Source organism: Eleutherodactylus coqui, chromosome 8, assembly GCF_035609145.1.
Source record: "Eleutherodactylus coqui strain aEleCoq1 chromosome 8, aEleCoq1.hap1, whole genome shotgun sequence".
NCBI classification, from domain to species: domain Eukaryota; kingdom Metazoa; phylum Chordata; class Amphibia; order Anura; family Eleutherodactylidae; genus Eleutherodactylus; species Eleutherodactylus coqui.
In genome coordinates this window covers 106,379,481-106,399,216 of record NC_089844.1, presented here as the reverse complement: position 1 = coordinate 106,399,216, position 19,736 = coordinate 106,379,481, and the positions used below count along the sequence as shown (strand labels likewise).

At 40.4% G+C, this 19,736-nt stretch overlaps 1 protein-coding gene across 1 annotated transcript in view; it reads left to right on the top strand.

Moving 5' to 3' along the window:
* Positions 1-19,736, top strand: part of GRIN2A (glutamate ionotropic receptor NMDA type subunit 2A) — a 518,561-nt gene that overhangs the window by 348,016 nt on the left and 150,809 nt on the right. Inside the window, exon 2 of the mRNA XM_066577826.1 lies at positions 4,059-4,651. Within this exon, the coding sequence (XP_066433923.1) occupies positions 4,059-4,651 (593 nt within the window). The remainder of the gene's footprint in view (positions 1-4,058; positions 4,652-19,736) is intronic.

Sequence of the window (19,736 nt, the reverse complement as noted above, 5' to 3'; positions counted from 1 at the left end):
AGAAAAATGTAATTGAGAACATGACTGTGTTCTGTGAAGTAATACTATAGAAGAGAAGTCACACCCAAAATATTGTATAATTGTGGCCATACATTAGTACACTGGTTTAGAATAGCAGCCAAAATTTGGTCATTTTGTTTGTTTTACAGTGAGACTGCCATTTTTCTGTTTTGTTGCAGTGGTCATGGTATGCAATGATCAGGCTCGAGGTTTTCTCATTATATGGGTATAGATGCTACTGGACTAGTTACTGATAAACCATTGGTGGAGTTGGGTGCTCTTAGACGTAACAAAAACCGTTAAAAAAATTGTTCAAACATTCGAAAGTAAGTGATAATTGTTTGGTCTAAATGTCAGCCAACAACTCAATGACGAATCGTTCGCTTCTTGATTGTCGTTCAATTTATGCAGCCATAAAAATCATGTTGGCTTGTTCATTTCTTGTTCAGTTTAAACATTGATTTCCAGTGTTTCACATAGTGAATGCGAAACACTGAATGATAATAAATGATTCTCAATTATGTCACTGGCTCGTTCGCTCGTGCAAACTAAGATCGGCCAGTGAAAAGCACCTTTAGTGTCAGTTGACATAGCATAAACTGAGGGTAAGAGGCTAGGAGTCTGGCATGACCTATAGACAATATAAGGTGCTAAGCCATGTCTGTTTACTCCTGTCGACATAATTTACAAACCAATTCTGAGAAAGAGGACAGGGACAGGCTAAATGATGTGTATAACACAGAGGATTTCTGGGTTGATAGACATTCGGGATATTACAAGTGATAGTTGTAGAAATGGAGGTAAGGCCTAAGAACTTTTCCGAGATCTGCCCTGACTAGACCCATCAGTAGAGCAGAGTACTCATTCCAAGCCTATGGCTGGAACCTAAACTGATTCCATAAATGCCTCTAGGTGTAATATGTAAGAAGAGGGAATATATAAGGACAAGGCAGAAAAGAAGAAGGCAAGTAAACAAAACCAAGCTCAGAGTTTGAAAGCATCAATTGAAGTCACAGAGGGAGTAACCAACAGTTGTAGTTAAAAGTCCAAAGAACTAAGACATGAAAGTAGTACTCAGACACCCAAATGCAAGACACAACAACACTATTGAGCAGGACCAGCATATGAGGAGTATACAAGGATATTACAGGCATCCTCTGGAAAGAGGAGATGATAGCGTCTTTAAGAAAGACACTAATGTGCTGACGGAGATGATATCCCAGCCAGCCTATCAGTCCTATAATAGAAGGGAGATATTTCTTGTATTATTAGGTGCCTTCAAGGTGGTCTTATCTACTAGAGATAAATACTTTCTCTCCAGAAGTCCCCATTTTCTTTGTTGGTCTTTAGCCTTACCAATGGAGAATACATTTTTTTCTTTCCATAACCAACTTGTTGTTGGATATCTTTTTCCTATATTCAAAGTTCTCAGTTGTTTAGACGTTCTTGGAATGATATATAGCAAAAGTAATATACTAACTAGAGATGAGCGAGCGTACTCGGCCACACCCCTTTTTCACCCGAGCGCCGCGATTTTTGAGTACTTCCGTACTCGGGCGAAAAGATTCGGGGGGCGCCGTGGGTGAGTGGGGGGTTGCAGCGGGGAGTGGGGGGGAGTGGGGGGGAGAGGGAGAGAGAGAGGGCTCCCCCCTGTTCCCCGCTGCTACCCTCCGCCACGCCACGCCTCCCCCGCCCCCCGGCGCCCCCCGAATCTTTTCACCTGAGTACGGAAGTACTCGAAAATCGCGGTGCTAGATTGAGTAATTACTCGAAACTAGTAGGTTCGCTCATCTCTAATACTAACACATAGAACGACTATGTAAAGTTATGTTTTTGGAATATTCCACCATTCACTGATTTTTGTCTAAATTTTGATATTTTTGCTAAAGGCAATTTCCAAATTCTGCTGTTCTCACACTATTCATCTTTTTTGGGATTTTAGAAAGTTCCAATGTAGACAATCTCTAGGAGAATTAAGGCCTTTTTTAGTGGTCATTTGTAGCTTGAAAAAGAATATTAAATCCCTGTCATCTTCTCTATTGCTTCAGATCGAACATTTTCATTGTTAAAAATAAACAAAAATAAATGTATGTAGTAATGATCAGTGAGCATTAGAAATCAGATTTAAAAAATGTAAGCTCTGATACAAACTGTAATACAGATTTACATGCTACAACTCCAAAATGCCCATTACCTACTTTTAGTCCATACAGTATGTCTGTGTGCCTCCAGTTGTGTATGAATTTATTGTGAAACAGAATCCATGAGAAGGAAAATAGTGGCAAGATGTATTACAAAGCTGGTTTTCTGAGAATATGGTGCCTGACAGAGCTACTATACACTGGCACAGGGGGTACTAACGGAACACAATATAGATTTTGGCTTACAGGATCCATGTAGATAAACATTTAATGTGCAATCCACCCCATTTTAGCTTAATTAACAATTCATAGGACACATTGCAAAAGTAAGACTCTCATCACTGAAATAATACAATATATTCGACTTTGATTAAATCTTTCTTAATTGACATATTGACATTATTTATTCACAAATTTTCAAACATCTCTTTTCTTTCTTCTATTCTCCTTTGGGTTTTCAACATTGGGAAGTCTGGGTGACTATGGGTGTTATTGTTTTTCATTGAAGGTAAACTCAAGAAATAGTTCTGTTGTATTACTTCTAAGCCGCACTGTATATCTGCAAAAAGAAATGTTATTGCATAAATATAATCTGCTTTTTAACTCTTATATCGCTCACTACATTACGCATTACAGAAATGTGATGTTTGCATACTTCATTGCCAACATAAATCATAACAAAAAAAACTTAGAAAACATCTTTTGAACAATCACATAACTTAGTACTCTTTAGGCTGGATTCACTCACAGGGTTTTGCTTTTTTTGTGGCCTTTTTATTGTCATACCATTTTTTGTTGTTTTGTTCAGAATCTCTGTGGTTAGATGTTACTTTAAAGCTTATTGCAAAATATTGGGAAATTTACGTACACAGCATTTTGATTTCTGATGTTTTGTATAATCCCGGGGGGGGGGGGGGGGGGGGATGGGTCAATGTTTCAAAACGGTTTTTTATAGAACTTGAAAGATGGCAGAAAAAAAAAAACATGCACAAAATTTGAGGAAATGCTATTAAATAAATGAAGACACCAGAAAATGTTAGTAAACAGTACCAAGAAAACTGCTTGAAATTCAAGATGTTTTTTTTTAAATTCTATTAAAAAACTAGTGTGTATAAAGCAGTCTTTACAGATGGTTTTACACACTTTTTAAAGAAAATCCACACATTTTGTATCAGCTTTTCATCTAGTTTTTATGCCAAAGTCAGAGGTGTATCTAGCAGGAAGATGACAAGTTCTTCCTTTATATTCCCTATACCTTTCGAATCCATGCCTGGCTTTGGCTTTAAAAACTGCATGAAAAACTGACACAAAAACTGAAACTTAAAGAAACACTATGAGTGAAACCAACCAACCTGAGTAGCATTGTACATTTTCAAACTTCATCTATCTTCCTCTGGATCAACAACATAGGAGAATAAACAGGCTGGACTAGATGAACATTGTTTTCATTCGGCCTTACATACTATGTTACTATGTTTGGTATTGCATTTTGTGACCCTTTATCCCATTTTCTGACTACTACCATTGTACTGCAGTTCTAGACCTCACAGCGTCAAACTCCATAACATTCCAATTATATCATTAAGTTGCTGCAAAGTGGGTGTACATTCTTGATGTACCCTATTAGATTTTGACTATGTACCTGCAAACTGCAAGAAAAAAAATTCCTCACTTGCAAAAAAATCAATTCTGCACATTCTTCATCCTGAATGCATATGTACAGTTGTAGCAAACATTAACCTGACATTTAACATGCCATGATAACTTAACTACAATGTACTTTACCACAATGCTATAAAGTTATTGTGATGTGCCAGTCATGTTAGCAATTGCTACATTTGTGCTTCTATGGAGTAAATGTTATAGGATGTAATTATTTCCTTCCTGATTATTCATGTGTTGTTCTGTTCTTTTCAGGATGCAATGTCAACCTTCTTCCAGTTTGGAGCTTCCATCACACAGCAAGCTATTGTCATGCTACGTATTATGGAGGAATATGACTGGCATGTTTTCTCTCTTATAACAAGCACTTTTCCAGGATATCGAGACTTTATAAGTTTCATTAAAAACACTGTGGAGAATAGTTTTGTGGACTGGGATGTGCAGAATGTAATTACTCTGGACGCATCATATACTGATGCACAAACCCTTAATCAGCTGAAGAGGATCCATTCTTCTGTTATACTCCTTTATTGTTCAAAGGATGAATCAATTAAAATTTTTGACGAAGCTCGGTCTTTAGGCCTTATGGGATACGGTTATATCTGGATTGTTCCTAATCTGGTGGCAGGTAACACAGAAATCATACCCTTTGAATTTCCCTCTGGATTAGTTTCTGTATCTTATGACGACTGGGACTACAGCTTGGAGGCCAGAGTGAGAGATGGCCTTGGAATTATCACCACAGCTGCATCAGCCATGTTGGACACATATTCGGTAATTCCAGAAGCCAAGACAAGCTGTTATGGTCAAAATGAACGGAATGAGATGCCAACTCACACACTTAACGAGTAAGAATTTGAATTATTCATTAATTCTGTTGATTACCTGTAAGAACAATGTGTGCCAGCGTGTGATTTCCTAGATTCCAAGGCCACATGGCATGGACTATATTTACCCCTACCTCATGCATAGTTGATTAGCTTCAGGAGATGGAAGGTTGCTGTCATTTCCCTCATTTCATGTAATATAACATATAATTTAGCACACTGTTTTGGCAACATGCTGCTTTCAATAGTACATGTGGTAGAATAATGTCACTGCAGAAATGAATATAAAGCAAACATGCAGAAAACACATACCATTCGACTTTCATCATTAGTTTGCATCATAAGGATAATTTGTGAGCAAATTTCTATAAAAATATATTTTAGAACTGTTTATTCTTACTTGGTTCAAGCGCTACAGAATAAGTTGGTGCTAAACAAATAAATATTAATATTATTATTATTAATAATAATTAATTTTCAAGCAAAATTTAATGGGGATGGGGGTTAAGTATCTGATCGGCAGGGCTCCGACTGCTGATACCCTCACTTATCATGAGAATGAAGGTCCCGAGTGTCCCCGATTCACTGAGCCATGGTCACACATTCACGCCACCCCTCAATTCATTTCAATAGAGCTGCCAAAGCTAGTTGACTACAAGTGCTTGGTTATCTTCAGCCATCCCATTGAAATGAATGAAGTAGCAGTGTGCACATGTGACCACCCCGCCAGTCATTCCGGGTCACTCATGATCCCCATTGTCATGATAGTAGAGGTCTCAGCAGTCAGACCTCCACCATTCAAATACTTCATCCCTATCCTGTGGCTAGAGAATAACTTATTTATGTGAAGCAACTCATTTAACCAACTTCTAAAATTTTGATCCAGTGTATAAAATCCACTTTGGTTTTACAGATTAGACTTCATGCATACAACAAACCATGTGCTTGTAATTGTTTTAGTGACTCTTTTGGTTCTGTATTACCTAGCTGTAAGTGCTTTGTGTGTTGCCTCTATATGGTGTTGTATTCTCTTTCAGCAATATTTCCAGAAGAGTATAGTATATGTGATAGAACATGCTAGAATATAATCCCTTCTCGTGAGACCACGAGAAAAAGCTTCCATGCACCACCATATCAAATTTGTGACACACAGAGGTACAGTTTGAGCTCATAGATTTCTGTGGGTGCTTTATAATGGGTTTTTATGACAAGGATCTATAAGCCTGCTGCGTTCAAGAGGCCTTAGGCTGGGTTCACAAATCGTATTTGCAGCATGATTTTCTTTTTTTTTTTTTTGTTTGGCAGTGAATAGATGCCTAGGGAGGGGAAAAGATAATATCTGAAATCAAAATGAGAAACATTTTTCATTTTTCCTCCTTTGGGATCCATTCCTACTTAAAAAAAACTGTTAAATTGATGCTTCATATAATTACTAAGTGCTCCGTATCCTAGGCCCTCCAATTAACTCAGACCCTCATTGCTGCCAAAGCCCTCCCAATATAACTCTGTTCGGTCCCTGATAGAATCTTTTATTAAAAGGCATTACTATTATGAAAATGTTTTTGTAATTACTTTTTATTGACTTCTTATTTATATGATCTTATCTATTCTCAGTCCGAAGATTAATGATGCAAGGGTGCAAAGATGGACAATGTCATCCAGTAATGTAATTGCAATTATTACCACTGGGGCCTTTTATCCTTAAATGGGTTGTCTCATTTCTAACTATTGATGACCATTGAAGTGAATGGGGCTCACGCCTGCAGGACTACTCTGTGCCACTTCAACAACACAGCAGCTCCATACATTAGAACAGCACCTTAGGAGATCAGGTCCTGGGCAGCAAACCCTCTCTGATCAGCTATTGATGGCCTTTCCTAGGAGAGATCCTCGATAGCTAGAAATGGAAAACCTTTCTAAGAGCTCACGGGACATGTTATGGGTCAGCTCCAACATTACTTGCCCCTACCAAATATCTTGGATGCTTTGTACTATGCCTTCTCATTCAAATAAGGTATTTACCCACTAGCTTTGAAGTGAACCTGTTATCAACTATAGGCACCGTAAACTAAATTATGGTTCTTATAGTTTCCATGATGAGGAGTCCAGGGAGTGGTGTCTCATACTCACCCAGTGCCTGGGCTTGTGGTATCCCCTGGCAAAGTCAGTGCCCAAACAGCAGCTTAACTCTTATCAGAAGGCTATGCATGCTCTCCTCGCGCACAGCTTTTTGAAAAGAGTCATGGTAATGTGTATGTCGATTTCACCACAGGAATGAGGGACTGTGTGAGTATGAAAAAAGACTTCCTGGACACCCCATCATCTAAATTATAAGCACCTTAACTTAGTTTTTGGTGCTTATAGTTGATGACGGTTTCCCTTTAAGTACCATATCAGTTGCCATTAATCTCATCATAAATATCGCTGCCTCATCATTTTATTCATTTTTACTCTTTACCAATTTAAATTAAACTTCTTGGAGCCACTTTAATAACTCATAATTAGAGATGAGCGAGCATACTCGCTAAGGACAATTGCTCGATCGGGCATTGTCCTTAGCGAGTATCTTCCCGCTCGGGAGCAAAGGTTCGGGTGGCGGCGCGGGTGACAGGTGAGTTGCGGCCATGAGCAGGGGGAGCGGGGGAAGGAGAGAGGGAGAGAGAGATCTTCCCTCCGTTCCTCCCCACTCTCCCCCGCCGCTCCCCGCCCGCTGCCAGCAGCCGAATCTTTGCTCCCGAGTGGGCAGGTACTCGCTAAGGGCAATGCTCACTTGAACAATTGCCCTTAGCAAGTATGCTCGCTTATCTCTACTCATAATTCCATAATCTAGAGATACTTGGGGAAAGTGCTCTTTAGCTGTGGTTCCTTTAATTTTCTCTAGGCATGTGCAGAAATGAATCCCTTGTAAATTTCTCACAGGTCCATAAGCAAACATTGGGGGTATTTATCAATCCTTCTATGCCTGTTTTCGGGTTGAAATAAAGTAGTAACTTTTGATGCATGCCATATTTGTACAGTATTTTGTTACTTTACACTTTGCTCATCACTTTTGGAATAAATGGATCTGGCCCAGCGAGAAGGCTGTGGCTCATATTGCTTGACAGATTTACTATAATTTACGCCGGAAAGTTATACCGCAGACCGCCCAAAGATATGCCGTAATTACTAAGAGGTGTGCACTTTTTAATAACTTTGGTGCATCTTACACCAGCAACCTTCACTTTAGGACTCATGTATGAAAAGCTACTCATAATAAATTCCCTCATTGGCTATTTTCTATTGCCCTGTAGCCCACTCATAAAAACTGAAAACGGTGCCCTGTATAGTAATTAATATACCACTCTTGCAGCTAAAGTTTTTCCTTTTATGTTACTTAAATGGACTCCAAGATAAAGTTTCAATAGAAGGGGGTTCACTTCATGAAACAAAACCTTGCGCTAGAAACCCTTAGGAAAAATTTGACTTATACATTCAACTTCTTAAGCAGATTGTCTAGGGTTATAAAAAGCATGTCTACTTCTTTCCAAATACAGCACCACACCTGTCTACATGTTGTACATGGTTTTATAGTACAGTCCTATTCATTTTATTGGACCTGAGCTGTAATACCAGACTCAACCCAGATGTGGTGCTTTTTTTTCCCAAATTATTTTTATTGAGATTTATTTCAGGATTTTTCATTACAAACAATTACATGCATTGCTTGAGACAACAAACAATACTGTTAAAATCCATTGGCTTTGCAGAGAAAAGAAAGAAAAGCAAAGCAAAGCTAAGTTATGGGTTACATTCTCCAATTCACAAGGATCATGTTGCAAGGAAAATCAATAATGTGAATTCAAAAGGATTGAAACAAAGTAACATAGTTTCAAACAGTACAAACAAACAATAGTGCGACCAGAGGATCCGCAATAGAATGAGTTATTCAATAGGTTAGTTTTAGTTGGGTAGGTGGGTAGGTATTTGTCTGCAAGTATTTCTCTCTGCCATTTTGTCTGAAAACATCTTGGGACAAGGAGGGGGCATTTATTCTCTGATTAGTCTTATGGCTTGTATCTAAGTAGATATCCTGTTAGTTCCATCCGTCAGAGTCTAATTAGATGCGTGACTCAAGGGCCTGATATATAAGTTTCTTTTGGGCTCTCATTGTTGCATATCTAGTTTCAATGAGCCACATCTCAAGGCTCCATGGTCAGAACAACTGGGTGGTCCAGTGATCGATAGACTTCAAAGGATATAGTTGGATTGTTATCTCGTTTAGGCCCAGATGTGGTGCTTTTTCTGGAAGATGGCATCTATGGTTTTTAAATCCTGGACAAACCCTTTCATTCTCTATATATTTTTAAGCCTTTTAAAAGCCTTCTCACACTATTGAAACAGGTTTAGATGATAGAAATCTGAGAGCCCCTTCCAACAGAAGTTGTCTAATGACTTCATACCTCAGTGATGTTTTAAGAGTTGTATCAGAAAATGCTTAGCATAGGTGATAAAAGTGTGATTGGTGGGGGTCTCACCACTAAGACACCCACTGATCCTGAGAACAAAGATCCTGTATCCCTCTCTCCTTCCACTGTGGGTTCCCTACACTCCCCTGCAGTGACGTCAGATTGAATGCAGCGGTAGATGAGACTACACTGTTGCCCAGGGGCGTAGCTAAAGACTCATTTGCCCCGGTGCAAAAGTTTATCTTGGGGCCCCCCAACTTCTCTTAACCCCTTAATGCAGAGGCGTAACTTGAAGCTTCTGGGCCCCTATGCAAAACCTGTAACAGGGCCCCCAACTATAATGCTTTATTCATAGTACTGGGCTCCCTATATGGAGAAGAGAGGCCTTATGGGCCCCCTAGGGCTCCTGGGCCCGGGTGTAACCGCATCCCCTGCATTCCCTATAGTTATGCCAGTGCCATCTCCCCTTCATTCGTTTCAATAAGACTGACAGAAATAGCCAAGTACAAGCACCCAACTATCTCCAGTAATCCCACTGAAAATGATTAGAGTGGCCCCATGTAAGTATGGCCAACACTTCAGTCATTCTCCTCCTTTCTGCGTGGAGAACATTAAGCCCACAATGAGGAACAGTGAGATCACACTGTTATATAAATGTTTTCTGGTTCAACCCCTTCAAAAATAGAAACCCCTGCCCCAACCCCCAATATCCCCCCCCCCCCCAAAAAAAAAAAAAAAAACATACACAGCTCTATACAAAGGAAAAAAAAATATAGCATTGATATACCAGTATATTAGTGACATTGCACTACACATAACACTTCAGTTCTTTATCTCAACATAGCATTCAAAGCAATATTCAACATCAATGAAATATTAATGGTAGGAATGATGAAGCTAAGGGTAAAGGTTTCGGAACAATTCATTAATTAGACTCCATTTCTTTATCAAACCTGCAGAACAGAGGATAACAGCGGGGTAATGTACTGTAGACATAAATCTGCACAGTATGAAAAATGACAAGTGCAAACTAATGGGACAATAAACTAACTAGATCATCAATATGAGAGCATTCAATAACACAATCTAGTAATAATAACCTAGTATGTACAATATTTACGGTAATTGTTATACTTTATAGAACAATGGTTTCTATAGGCATTTATAGGCAAAAGTAATATGAGTGCACTTTGCCATACTGAAGGGGAATAAAGGGAACATTTAACTTTCATATATATTTCTGAGAACAATGATTTTTTTTCTTTTGTAGAATGAGAACATGTTGCGATACATAAAACCAGTAAAATATTCATATAACAGGGGGATTAAATAGTTCAATGGAGACTAAATCAAAAGCATATTTTAAGGCCATCTTCACACGGTGAAATTGCTGCAGAATTTCCGCTGCCAGAATCACAGCGGAAGTTCCGCAGCATTTACAGTAACAGGAATGTGGAGGAGATTTCTAAAATCTACTTCACATACTGCAGAAAATATCCCTAACGAATCATTAACGAATGTCTATTTATCTTGTAGATTGCTGCTGTGCAATTCAACCCCTGAGATACAAGGGTAAAACCTTGCAGCAGATCCACTTCAAACACCGCAGCTGAATCTGTGCCATTTAGGTGTGGATTTGGCCATTGTTGATTTCCAGCGGATTTGCTGCAGGTTTTCCATTGCACAATGCCTGCAGTGATTATGATGTGTGTGAAGACACCCTAATGTACATAATCTAATATACAGTATATACATCTTAGCCTAATATGGTGCTGTTTGTTATAAAAAACACCTCTGCCCTCCATTTGTATGCATTATGTAACTACAGGCTCACAATCACTCAGCATCACTATGAAAGCAATACGGACAGAGCATCAGTACAGATTTATATATATATATATATATATATATATATATATATATATATATATATATATATATATATATATATATATATATATATAAAAGAGCAAGGTAAAAAAGGACTCACCAGGTGTGGAAAACCTAAAGGTAGGCTGCCAAACATTGAGTCCCGACATGTGAAATTTATGTTGCAGGTACTTACACTCCGTTAGGAAGACTTTTAACCCTTTCCTATCTAATTTGTTACTAAGGGAAAGCATGACAGGGAGGGTCCAAGAAACACTACAGGAGTCTCGGAGAGGAGATGCAAATAGAATGTGTATAAGAAAGTATTCCTACACTCAGAGGGTTTGTTCTGCAATAACAGTGATAGTAGTCCCAAAAGTGACTTACTTTGGGGAGGTAATCCATATTCCCCTGTGGATCCAAGGAGACATGGAAGTAAAATCTTGATCAATGGGTTCACTTCAATGTTGGTAGTATTAGGCAAACATTTTTTTGTATATTTTTTTGTTTCTTTTTCCTTTGTTTTGTCAGTCATTATATTTCCATTAAATATCAGGTGTGTGACGGAGGGAGAGCCATCCCTCTGTCAGTCCTTTACATGCCACGATTACATTGATCACAGCATCTAAAAGGTTAAAAAGCGGGGATCGGTAGTTTCGCTGGTTCCCACTGTTAGAGCAAGTGTCATCCGACAGCCGAGCACCCACTCCCTCTGGCATTAGTGACCTGTGCCAGACTTCTGATGCAGCGCTGTGAAAAGGCACATGCATCAGAATAAGGCCCTTTAACGTCTGCCTTAAGAAGGAGTATGGGCAGTCATTAAGAGGTTAAAGACTGAAATAATTGCTTTATTTAACTAGCCAGACTTGCATTTTATCACAATTAAAAATGAATTATCCCCTGAAATATTCTACTATGCTGTATATTTACATGCATCCACGTCCTTTCCATTTATATAGGGCGGAAAGACTGATTATTATCAGACTGTCTCACTGTAACATAGCACAACGTGCTTAGTAAATGCGCTTACTGTTGTAAGGTCATTTTCTAGTGCCTCCGTTGAGGGTTGGGAACTTGGCGGTATTGCGAAATCAGGTGGATCTACATTAAATTAATGCAATGCCACCTGCCTGTAACCTATTAAAAACCAATGCGTTTTATCTGGAAGCACATTGCTTTTCAATTAACATAAGGTAGTGATGCTTTGCATCAAACTATCTCAACATGATACTGAATAACAGATGATGGCTTTTATATTTGTACTAGATAGATTAAAGCTATTGCGAATGTTGACTCTTAATGCATTGGAAGAATAAGAGCCATAAACAAGTCAACAGGATGCGCCCTGCTGTGAATCAACCAATTCACTTAGTATAGCCGGATAGTAAACCACGACATGCCTAAAAAGTAACTGCACTTTTATGAAACTTTTGACATGTCATAGTGACATGTCAAAAGTTTTGATCAGTGGGGTCTGGATACTGAGACCCCCACTGATCACTGAAATGAAGGAGCAGAAGTACTCACCCAACCACTGTGCCCCTTCAGCTGTCATTGTTCCTTGTCAGCTCTCCTCCGACAAGACAGACACATAGACTTCTATAGTCTTTTATGCATCCGTCTTCAGGAGAGCTGACAAGCAACAATGACAGCTGAAGTGGCACAGTACTTGGCTAAGTGCCTCTGTCCCTTCATTTCAGCGATCAGCATGGGTCTCAGCACCTGAACCCCCACTGATCTAAACTTTTGGACTTGTTTGTTCTTCAAATATGTCGAAAGTTTTTTAAAGTGTAATTACTCTTTAGGCACATTTTGCTGTTTTAGGAAGTATTTTCAGTGTACATCAAGTCTATCTATTTATTTTCAAAAATGTAGTATATAGCCTAATAAAATAATTACTAAAAAAGCTGAAAATTAAAAGATACAGCATTACGTGTAGAGGTGTCTAGATGGGGATGATTGTGGGCAATGATGCAATATATGGCTGAGACAAGTGCTACCCTTTGGAATCTGTTAGCTACTTTGAGTTCATAAACTAAGCTTCTTAGTTCACAATGAATCGGGGGATCAAAGTTTTATACTTACCTTCCCTACCATTCCCTCGCTGTCAGCTGTCAAACCTGCTGTGTAATGCTTCCAATGGACTACTTATTTGTTTGCATATAATGAGAGCACTTCTTAGTACATGCCTATGTAATCCACTCAATACATTCAGAGGAGAGCCGACAGCAGAGAAATGGCGGGAAAAGTTATTATAGGACTTATATCCCTGGACTCAGCAGGTCAGCTACTTTGACCCCATAAGCTTAGCTCATAGGGCTCAAAGTATCTTACAGCATCTCTTTAAAGGCTTTTGACCCCCTTCTATGATACCCATATGTCTTTATAGATGTTGGCTCTATTTGCCATGTGCAGGATACAAAGTCACGTCATTGTAAAGGCAAACATCGTTCGGGGGATTTAAATGCTGCTGTCAGAATTGACAGCGGCATTTAAAGGGTTAATAGCTGTGATGGGCCGTGCGGCCGATAGCGGCTATTGCCCGCAGGTATCAGCTGTAATAAACAGCTGACGTCCATGCTGTATGAAGAGAGGTTGCACCGCGATTTCTCTTCATGCATAGGCAGCAGATACAAGCCATCAAAAGGCGTATCGGCGGTTGTTAAAGGGTTAATGTGATTAGGAATCACTCTAATCAATGCAAATTTTCTCATTCAACTATTGCTAACTTTTATATTGGTTGGTTGATGTACCCCAACTTTTAGGCCTCGTTCACACGGGTACAGTGCTACAAATCGCGTGTATGTGAAGCCTATGCTGTCCTATGGATTACTTCACACGTGCAATGTTTTGTAGCATGCAACCACCCAACACAAAAACCTTGCAGTCCGGTGATACCATATGCCCCCAACTCGTGAGGCTTTGTAGCCCACCTTACCTATGGAGCCTTCCTTTCTGTTGCATCGCATCACAGGAAAACGTGATTTTCGTGGGGTGTAATGCAACTTTGACAGTAGGAAATCCTATTGTCAAAGCTCTAATCTAAGCCCTAACTGCAGGCAAAATAAAAAAAACAGTATACATCACCTAGCAGTGCTGTCAGCCCGGCCACGTCTTCTCCGTGGGTCCCGACACTGTTTCTCTTCATCATCTTCTGACCGGGGATTAAAAAATCCCCACCTCCTGGAAGTGCTGACTGTGATTGGCTGACGCTTAGTCAATCACAACCAGCACTCGATTAACCAATCACAGCCATTCATCGAGTGCTGGCTGTGATTGGCAAAGTGTCAGCCAATCACTGTCAGCGCTTCCAGGAGGCAGAAATTTTTCAATCCCCGCCCAGAAGAGAAGAAGATCAGTGCCAGGACCTGGGGAGAAGATGCAGTGGAGCAACGGGCAGCATGGGAGAGGTGATGTATACTTTTTTTTTACATTTTTTTCTTCAGCTATGGCTGATTTTCGGGCTAGGGCTTATATTTCAAGATCCATCCCCGAAAATCCTCGCATGTGGTGCTACAAAATCACGGTATTGCTGCCAGAAGACGCTGCAGTATCGTACGGCCTAGCGACGCAATATTGCTGCAATTTTCTCGTGGCGATACCATGTCGCCCATGGGAATGAGGCCTGAAGTGATGGTTTTGTGCCAAAGCAAAAAAAACTCACAATCTACTTTTATAAAAGTGGAGAAATGTTTGTACAAATGCTTATTCCTAACAATTGGCCTTGTAAGACGTCCACCGATCCAATGTCAAACAAGCAAACACTGGCTTGGAATTTGATCAGATCTTTTATATGGAAATTAAAATGAGTGGTTGTCAGCAGCACATTGCTGCATGTAAACAGGCATATGGTGTCAACCATAATGAGAGTGTATGTGTGTGAACTAACAATCATCTAGTCACATGCTTCATGCAAATAGGGCTAAACAAGTGCTAGTCGACTTGCTATATTATCGACAGGCATTTGTTCTAGGCAGAAAATCTGCCTGTGTAAGTGAACCTTAAAGGGGTTGTCCCGCGCCGAAACGTTTTTTTTTTTTTTCAATAGCCCCCCCGTTCGGCGCGAGACAAACCCGATGCAGGTGTTGAAAAAAAAACCGGATAGTACTTACCCGAATCCCCGCGCTCCGGTGACTTCTTACTTACCTTGCGAAGATGGCCGCCGGGATCTTCACCCTCGGTGGACCGCAGGTCTTCTGTGCGGTCCATTGCCGATTCCAGCCTCCTGATTGGCTGGAATCGGCACACGTGACAGGGCGGAGCTACGAGGAGCGGCTCTCCAGCACGAGCAGCCCCATTCAACACGGAGAAGATCGGACTGCGCCAGCGCGTCTAATCGGGCGATTAGACGCTGAAAATTAGATGGCACCATGGAGACGGGGACGCCAGCAACGGAACAGGTAAGTGAATAACTTCTGTATGGCTCATAACTAATGCACAATGTACATTACAAAGTGCATTAATATGGCCATACAGAAGTGTATACCCCAACTTTGTTTCGCGGGACAACCCCTTTAAAGTAGAGCATTTAAAGGAGTTATCATACCAAAAATAAGTGATAAATGTATGATCGCTAAGGTTTCAGCCGCTGGTACTCCCACGGATCATAAGAATGACACACCCCAGTCCTTCTGAGGAATGGAGCTGCACTGCACATGCATGACCACGACTCCTTTCAATATCTATGTAGATAGCCAAGCAATCCACCCTATCTTGTAGATGTGAACGGATAGGTGGTCATGCATGTGCACCATCTCTCTGTTTATTAAGGGGGACTCACGATGCACTCTTTTTATAATCAGTGGTCAGACCACCAATGATCATACATTTATCACCTATTCTGTAGACAGGCAATAAATGTTTTTGGTTGGATAACTCCTTTTAAAGGGGTATTCCAGGGAGATATGCTGATAGCCTGTTATCAATGTGTGATCACTTGGGTTCCAATTGTTGTAACCTCACTAATCAGTGGAATGATGCTGACCAATCAATTGAAAGAAGCTGAGCGGCAGTACCAGACATAACTACATGTGGACCAGTTACTCTGCTCGAATGAACATTTAAGGAGTCGTGACGTTCAGTAAGTTCCCCTGCTCTGCCAGTCAGTGGCATTCTCAGTGGTTGGACCCAACCTATCACTCATTAATAGCCTATATTATACTGATGATAGTGCATTGATATATAATCCTGGAGATCAATATTGACCTATAATAATAATGAACATTGAACTCATGTCTGGACAATATGCTTGAATTCTAGATGAGAAAATGTAGAATTTTTTTCTCGTCTTCCTTTTAGTCATGGCGCTGATTCAAAAACAGCCTGAGTTGATTTGTATTTGGTTTTTGATGGTGGTATAGCAATATTTTCTTTCCACCCCACCAGATAGCTTTCCATTATATTCTGTTCAAAATGTAAATGGTTGTATTCAGAGCTCTGAGTTACAGTGCTGACAGGAGTGATTTGGGGAAGAAAGGGAGAAACATTTGTGACAAATGCAGTTTACTCAGTGGGGTTGTCACGTCTTCCTTTTAATAAGCTCATGTCTGCGCTGAGAGAGAATATTTAACAGGACAGCTGGCCCATCATCGTTTAGAGGTGAATACTGCAGCATGCACTAGATTTATTCTATTATTTTTCTGTCCAAACATCCCAGGATGTTATTTTAGCCTGACATTTTTTTACACAGCTGCAAATACTTTCTCCTAACTTTCACTTTAGGATTCTATTTCTTTTAGCAAAGTCACAATTTACATACTGATGATTGTTGTGCATTTGGTTACTTTCAAAAGTTGATGATATCCACAACTAAAGAACGGAAAAGTTCAGATATAATGATAACATTTGTAATACTATATAATTTTCTCTCTAAACATCCCAGGATGTTATTTTAACCTGACAATTTTTACACAGCTGCAAATATTTATTCCTAACTTTCACTTTATAGGTCTACTTCTTTTAACAAAATCACAATTTACATACTGATGATTGTTGTGCATTTGGTTACTTTCAAAAGTTGATGTCCGGAACTAAAGAACAGAAATGTTTAGATATAATGATGATATTTATAACACTATTATCTATATAGAATTTTCAGCAGTCCAATATTGCAATAAGTCTTTGTTCACACTTGTAATTTTTGTTTCCGTCTAGCTGTTCCATTGTGGTTTGCAGCTAAATGCAAACAAAACAGAAATGAAAAATGTATGTGAAAGGATAGTTTTAATTTTGCTTCCATTGACAGCAATGTTAAAAAAGGGATCTGCTTTTTGAACTTGAAGCAAAAGCACAGCACCTTGCGATTTTGCTGCAGTTTTAAAACAAAATGGTGACGGAAAATTGAAAAATGCATTGAAACTGGAGGTCAGGTTCAATGCATGTCTATGGGCACAAAAACTGAAGTGCTTTATTTCTGTTTAGCTGTTTCCACAACAGAACAAGTAGATGGAGGTAAAAACACTAGTGTGAACATGGCTTCAATGGGTACAAGTTACGTGAAAATGGGATATTGATTTATTTTCCAAATATATAAATCAGAAATATAATGATAATCGCTTTCACACGGGTAGAATTATTCTTCAGGCCTTAGTCAGACGGGCGTTTTTTGCCGCGATTTGCGGATCGCATGACGGATGCGCATCCGCAAATCGCGTGACCGGTGCGCGCAAGTCGCCCGCAAATCGCCCGAAAATCTGCTCCTAGCCGCGTTTCATTAGAAACGGGCCGGAGCTGTCCAGCGCATTGCATTCAATGGAGACGGCAATACAGCCGTCTCCATTGAAACCAATGTGCTGCGGGCGAGCCCGGGATGAATTGTCGGTAAGGGCTTAAATATATAAGCCCTTACCTGCAATCCATCCTAAAATGTGTTAAAATAAAAGAAAATTGCATTCTCACCTTCTGCCTGCAGCTCCGGGCAGCCGTCCTGCAGTGGGTGTGAAGGGGGTGTGAGTCAGACCTGCCCCCTGATTGGCTCAGCGCTGAGCCAATCAGAGGCATGCCTCACTCACACCCATTCATGAATTCATGAATGGATGTGAGTCAGACCTGCCCCTGATTGGCTCAGCGCTGAGAGGCAGCAGTCACTCACCCATTCATGAATTCATGAATGGGTGTGTGAGTGAAACCGGCCTCTGATTGGTCAGGCTGTGACCAATCAGAGCAGATCATTCAGCAGGCGGGGATTTTAAAGCCCCGCCGGCTGAATAGTGCCGAGAAGCAGTTCAGGAGAACTGACAGCGGCCGCGGCTGGACTCCGGCTGCAGCGGAAAGGTGAGTATACAATTTTTTTTTATTTTAACACATTTTAGCATGAATTGCAGGGAAGGGTTTATATATTTAACCCCTTCCCGACAATTAACCCCGCGCACGCCGGCAGCCCATTGCTTTCAATGGAGCGGCTGTATTGCCGCTCCATTGAATTCAATGGGCAAACATCGTTCTTCTCTGCCACAGCTGTTACAGCTGTGGCAGAGAAGAATGATTTGTCTTCTATATGTTCTCAATGGGGTCGGCGCTGCTGCCGCCGGCCCCATTGAGCGCATATACAGAAGCGAACAGGAATCGCAGATCGCAGATAGGTGCGATCTGCGATTTTTTGTTCTATAATTTTTCGGACGAGCGCATAAAAAGCGCTCATGTGTCCGATACCATTGCGAAGCAATGGTTTTAAAAAATCGCCGGACGCATGCGCATGCGCAAATCGCGGCAAAAAACGCCCGTCTGACTAAGCCCTCATTCTGCAACCAGATTCTGCACCACAATCCGCATGTCTCCATGCGAATTTTAATATTCAATAAGTTTTTATTGAAAGAAACAGGCATGGCATTTGTACACATACAGTATATAACCGTCCATACAATGTTGATTGAAATGCAGAAAAAGACACTTCTTGGTTCTTCAGTTTGTATAAGATATTTGCCAACTCTTCTATAATTAAAACATTCTTAAATTTCAGTTAACATAGGGAAGGGGGTGGATAGGTAAGTGGGAGAGGAAGGGAAGGAGGGGGAGGGGGGAAGGGGGAGTATACTGTTTGTATCCGCAAGTATTTATTCCATTTATTTCCGCTCCGTGCACATCCGGGGTTTTTTAAACAGTCCCAACTCGTCCATCTACTTCAGGGTTACGGCAGTTGAACCTCAGGCGGAGGTTCCAGGTTTGAATTTATTTGGTTCTATGTGTTCAGGTTCAACGTGGTTTGATGTGGGTGAAAATGTTTTATCCAGGGGTCCCATGTCTCTACAAATTTGGAGATGGTGTTTTCTCTTATGGCATAGATTTTTTCCATGCACATGTGGTCTGACATCAGTTGGGTGATATTGGATAAGGAGGGTATAAGGTGGGACTTCCAGTTTCTCACTATCAAGAGTTTGTATTACAATAAACTATGGAAGATAAGTTTCCTCACTTCATGAGGTATGAATTCTGTGTCAAGTAGAAATAATACTCTATCCGGTGTCGGAGGAACCTAAATCTTCGTAATTGTTTTTATAAGGCGTAATAGTTCTTTCCACACTCCATTGATTTTTGGGCAACTCCAAAATATATTTAGTAGAGTGCCTCGCTGTCCACACTGTCTCCAGCATTGTTCTGAGGAGCCTGGAAAGAAATCTGCTAGGCGGACTGGGGAACGGTACCAACGGGTGGTTAATTTATAGTGGACTTCTATCAGCGAGGCGCATAAGGAAGCCTTGTTTGCCCATTTAAATGAGCTGTTCCACTGTTCTGCTGTATATGTTCTTCCCATTTCTCTCTCCCAGTTTAGGATGTTTGCTCTTTTTATTTGGTGT